Consider the following 5,936-nt stretch of genomic DNA (forward strand, 5'->3'; position numbering starts at 1 on the left):
AATCGTACGATATGCGTCAAAATTTAACAGAATGTATATAAAAGTGTTGCCAACGTTGAGAGAATAAAAGTTTACCGATTGGACAAGCGCAGGAATTTTAAAATGAAAAATCCGGTTCATTTTTATCATAAGCTACGTTATATAAACATGAAAGTCTCGTATCAACTTCGACTCATCAGTGTATAGCTGATTATATTAAATTGTTGATGGTACATGAATGATTCAGTTGTTACCTTCGAAAAATTTAACGATTTATGTAGAATTTGATTTGAAGAAATATTTTATTATTATATCAATATTTAGCATATACTGTAACACAATGGTTTTTGAATTGAGTTTTTCATTCCCAAAATAAAAGCTTACAACTAGTTGATAATTTTTTGTTTATGTTTTATCAAATTGAATATGTGTTTAGAAAGATGGTAAATGCTCTAGAATTTGCATTCACATTCTAGCAATGACCAATCGACTGCGTCATAAAAACCGACCGTATCATTTCCACCGCTGTTTTGTTTTGCACTGATTTCCAGCTGTCAATACGATTATGTAATGTATGTCACCTAAAAGACAAACGTGATTTACCGTCGCAAATTGCCGATGGCCCTACAGCGTAACACATGTGTATGCCCCGAAGGAAAGAGGCAAACGGTCACGAATCGAGCGTCCGTTACCTGGACGACAGTGATCACGAGTCAAGCGTAAGAACTTGCGTGGGAGGACCGATTATTGGTGCGGAATATTAATAAGGTGGGAGGCGATTGGGGGCAGTACGCAAACTAATGAGTATTCCAGTATAGCAACTTGTTTTCGTCAGTTTTATGCATGCTCGGTCAAATTTGGCGCAATTACTAAATCCGCCTGTACGTTGCAATCGGAACCGCCGAGAAATTTCATTTGATTAGAGTCATCGGTGATGAATACTGGTGCGTGCAGGGAAAGTGAATTGTTAAACTATTTAGACCGTTGAGAATTGCACCCTGAAGATGAGATTAGTGATGAAAGTGAGTGTTAATGAAATTGAAATATGATCCATAATAGTGAGAAAGGTATATTTTAGATCTTCGTTCCAATTGTGTTATTGGCAACGGTAACGCAAGGAAATTTCATCAACCCGCCAAATTTCTACAGCCTGGATCTAAAAAATTTCCAGTACTTCAAATACCCAGGACGATTAACGCCTCATGGTGTGCAACCAATCTATCCAGAACCGTCACTGGCCCAGCGACTTAAGGCCATCTATCGGTACTTCCGCACCGTACATGTGGGTCATCCTATTCAAAAGAATATCTACAATATCCCGGTCGATCCCAAGCGAGGACTTCAGTTACGGGCAGCCTACAAGCGTCAGTTTGGCTACCGCGGCGAGAACCTGATTGCTCTAATCGGGAATGGCCACTCACCCCAGGAACTGCGATATTATGGAGCGATAGGGCGAGATTTTGGTCAGTACTGACGGAACAAAGACTGTTGTGTAGATTGTGTTCATATGTGTGCGAGAAATTAGTATAATTAATAAACGAAGCTAACTAATTTAATGTTGGAAGAACGAATCTTCGAATTGTGATGGGATTTCAATAAAATAGATGTTTCCCAAGCAGAGTCGTGATTTTCTATCTTTTTATTCTGACTTTATACATACTTAGAAGATTTCGCAGAATTAAAGACTGTCCCAGAAAGTATGGACGCACTTTGATTTCGCTGTAAATAATTCACAAGTGTTAGATATTCAAATTTTAATCGATATACTGATAATGTTAGACTACAACAACAGAATATTATTCTAAACATTTGCTAGTTAGCCATTGTAGACTAGCTGGCGCACCTTCTTGCGAACGTTTCTCATCAAATTCGGTACAGACTTCTTGGCGATAAGTTTTGACACTGTTTTCCAATTTTTTTCGAACTGTTGAATGGTTTCGGCTGCCGAGACATGTTTTCTAAGATGTGCCTTCGTTAATGCCCAAAATTCCTCAATTGGTCGAAGTTGTGGGCAACTTGGTGGATTCATGTCTTTTGGGACGAAAGTGACATTTTTGGTAGTATACCATTCTACCGTTAATTTCGAGTAGTGGCAAGTAGCAAGATCTGGCCAGAAGAAAACAGGATCCTTGTGGCTTCGAATCATGGGTAGAAGTCGTTTTTGTAAACATTCCTTGATGTATATTTCGCTGTTCATTGAAGCAGTGGTGATGAAGGGTTTCGAAATCTTACCGCAGCTACAAATTGCTTGCAAGACCATAGCTTTCTTATCAAATTTTTCGACTCCCATCGATGTCTCGGACTGGTTTAACACTTGCCCTTCTCTCATTGTATAATATTGTGCTCTCGGCAAGGACTTGTAATCGAGTTTCACGTAGGTTTCGTCGTCCATGATTATGCAGTTCCAATTTCCAGCAAGAATCGTATTGTACAGCTTTCGAACCCTCGACCTGGTCGATGCTTCTTGTTTCGGAATACGTTTTGGTTGTTTCTGTTTCTTATAGGTTCGAAGATTCAAACGTTCTTTAGCACGAAGAACATTTGACTTTGAAGTGCCCACTTTTTTGGCCACATCCCGAACAGAAACCTCCTTCTTTTGCTCGAACGCCTTCAGTATACGTTTATCCAACTGAGGGTTAGCAGGACCTTTTTTCGACCCGTTTTCGATTTATCCTCAAAGGTGTTATGCTCACCGAACTTCCTGATTACATTTCGCACGGCTTTTTCACTTACTCCTTCCATTTTTGCTATCTATCTCAGTGACAGTCCGCGTTCTGTGCACCATTTTTACACAACTTTTCGACGATGTTCTGCTGAAAGTCCACACATTTCGAAACAAACTAATGAAAACGAATAAACTGCACAAGTGGTTAGATAAGAGTGTAAACAACAGGACGCAGGCATAAAAATTGACAGATTTCGAATCATTGCGAAATGGCAGCGGTTTTTGGTTGCGTCCATACTTTCTGAGACAGTCTTTAGGTAATTTGAGGTAACATGAGCGAAAGGGGGGGGGGGCATGAAAATGTTTATATAATTTGATAAGAATCAATACTTTTTGAAGACCATAGAAATATTTTGCATGGAATATATATTACTATATGGTGGGTGTAACGGCATAACTCTGAAACTACTTAACGGATTGCTATCAAACTTAGCACAGATACTTCTTGTTTTTCAGAGATGGTCATAAGGGTGTTTTTATGGAAGAGGGAGCGTAGCAAGTATCGTTAACATTACCTTAGGTCATGAAAAAAATGATCTAATTTGACGAGAATTGATACCTTTTTGAAGACCATAGATATTTTTTGCACGACTTAGATATGATAATAAGGGTATTCGTGGAGGGTGGATGTGGCGAGTGCCTTTAAAAAGAAAGGGTGTTAATTTTAAAATTTATCTTATTTGTCTACAAACGAGGGGGGCTAGAAGATTGATTCTCGATCGATTTTCAACTCCCCCCTATCGACACTTTTTGACGAACACAGATATTTTCTACACTACTCAGAGGGAAGAGAGCTGTAGTAAGTTCACTAACAAAAGGGGAGTTCAATGTGAAATTTATTGGGCCAGAAACGATACTTCTTGACTAATGCAGATACTACTTTCACATCAAAAATAGATTATAAGGTTCTTCCAAGGGAGAGGGAGTGTTGCAAATGTCTGAAACATGGGAAGTATATAGTAAAATTGATCGGATTCTTGACCAGTTCAGCATATTTCTGGAAAATAAGTAAGAGTCACATAAATATTCACAAGAGGGAACGGGGAATAAGTATTCTTAACAAAGGGAAGTAATACTGATCTGAATTGACGAAGAAATCAAACAATCAATGTGCATTTTTCTGTTAATTCAGAAAACTGTCGACACAAGGTGATGGAAAAAAGCTTACGACAACATTTGTATTGACTGAATCATTGTTCTATAGTATGAATGTAGTTATGATGATAAACAGCCTTTCGTTATCAAATAATCATTATCACGATCTTGAGCGATTAAGTGGAAATACACTGAGGTCTCTTTTTAAGCAAAAAAATCTGCGTAACTTCGGAAAATCGCGTAAAAAACCGCATATTTTCGGAATTTTTTTTTGGAAATCGACTTTGGGACATATACAAATTTTTAAACTTTCAAAATCGCAAAAAACGCGTAAATTCGAAAATCCGCGTAAAAAAAACGCGTAACTTCGGAAATCCGCGTAAAAAAAAACCGCGTAACTTCGGAAATTTGTGTAAAAAAAGCCGCGTAAGAAGAAACCGCATAAAAAAACCCAGTGTAATGATGTCATAAGAATTTTCACAACGAGATGAAATTTTTGCGGCCTTGTTTCACGAAATATTTCCGAGCAATGCCGGGTGATTCAGCTAATAGACTATATTCCCATTAGCAAAATATATTCGGTGAGTGTTTTTAGCTAACTAAGATGAACTGAATCGAATAGTTTTCGTGGTTTTTATGATGAAATGATTTTTTCACAGAGAACAGACATCCAAGCTAGTACAAACTTTTTCAAAAAAGCTGTTTAAAGCACACAAGTGAAAATCTGTCAAAATCACTGTTGCGTACGACTTTGCACGCATGAATTATCATTGTATGAAAGTTCGAACGCAAGAGTTCATAAGTGACTGTTGTGCTGTTCGAAGCGCCTGTATAGGCGAATTGATACTTGTTCATCGCTTTGCCAAACAACCTTTAAATGTAAGGGGTGTAAAGGACATTGAAAACTAAGATTTGCAACAGATGTAAGATATGAATAAAGCTTAAATTTTGTTTGCAGTTATCAGCTCAATGACCAATTGTCTCAGGTTTTGTATCTTTTGATGGATAATTTATCACCCGCCGCAAATGATACAATCACTGTCCTGCAGTGGAATTGTCGAAGCATCATGCCAAAACTTGATTCATTTAAAATCTTATTGCATAGTCAAAAATGTGTTGTATTTGCTTTATGCGAAACATGGCTTACTTCAAACATAGCTTTAAATTTTAATGATTTTAACATTATACGTCTCGATAGAGACTCTCCGTATGGTGGAGTGCTTTTGGGAATTAAGAAATGCTATTCCTTTTATACATTAAACATCCCTTCAACTTCTAGCATAGAAGTTGTTGCTTTCCAAATAAACATTAAAGGCAAAGATATTTGCATAGCTTCGGTTTATATTCCTCCAAAAGCACAAGTTGGACAGCGACAGCTTAATGAAATGGTTGAAGCCCTTCCTGCTCCACGATTGATTCTGGGGGATTTAAATTCGCACGGTATTATGTGGGGTTCCGTTTACAATGATAGCAGATCATCTTTAATACAAAACATTTGTGACAATTTTAGCATGACGGTATTAAATATGGGTAGCATGACACGGATCCCAAGACCTCCTGCACGCCCAAGTGCATTAGATCTATCTCTTTGCTCAACATCAATTCGACTAGATTGCACCTGGAAAATATTGCCTGATTTACACGGTAGCGATCATTTACCAATCATAATCTCAATTAGCTAGTATTCCATATGATTTGACAAAAAATATCGACTGGATTAAATACCAAAGTAGTATCTCTAGTATTTTGAATTCAATGGAAGAGCTCCCTCCACTTGAAGAATATGACTTCCTCATTTGTTCGATTCTGGAGGCAGCAGAACAATCCCAAACTAAACGCTTTCCTGGGCCAACGACTAACAGAAGGCCTCCCAACCCCTGGTGGGACAAAGAGTGCTCAGAGGCTAAACTCGCAAAACAAAATGCTTGCAAGACGTTTCCAAAACGGGGAGGAGGAACTCCTCTGAATTTTGAAAAACTTATGGTTTTAGAAACCAAGTACAAGAGCATACTTCGAGCCAAAAAATGTAGCTATTGGAGACATTTTGTCGAAGGTTTGTAAAGAGAAACCTCAATGAGCACTCTTTAGAATACCGCCAGACGAATGAGGAATCGATTGCCTTGCATTACTTTCGTCT

At 38.0% G+C, this 5,936-nt stretch overlaps 1 protein-coding gene across 1 annotated transcript; it reads left to right on the forward strand.

Annotated features, from left to right (window-relative positions):
- The first annotated feature begins 910 nt into the window (after positions 1 to 910).
- On the forward strand, positions 911 to 1,517 carry LOC131439461 (uncharacterized). The gene is made up of 2 exons (XM_058610501.1): positions 911 to 1,001; positions 1,058 to 1,517. The coding sequence occupies exons 1-2, from the start codon at positions 984 to 986 to the stop codon at positions 1,451 to 1,453; spliced, it is 414 nt and encodes a 137-aa protein (XP_058466484.1). The 5' UTR covers positions 911 to 983; the 3' UTR covers positions 1,454 to 1,517.
- Positions 1,518 to 5,936: the final 4,419 nt, after the last annotated feature.

Source organism: Malaya genurostris, chromosome 3 (genome assembly GCF_030247185.1).
Source record: "Malaya genurostris strain Urasoe2022 chromosome 3, Malgen_1.1, whole genome shotgun sequence".
Taxonomy (NCBI): domain Eukaryota; kingdom Metazoa; phylum Arthropoda; class Insecta; order Diptera; family Culicidae; genus Malaya; species Malaya genurostris.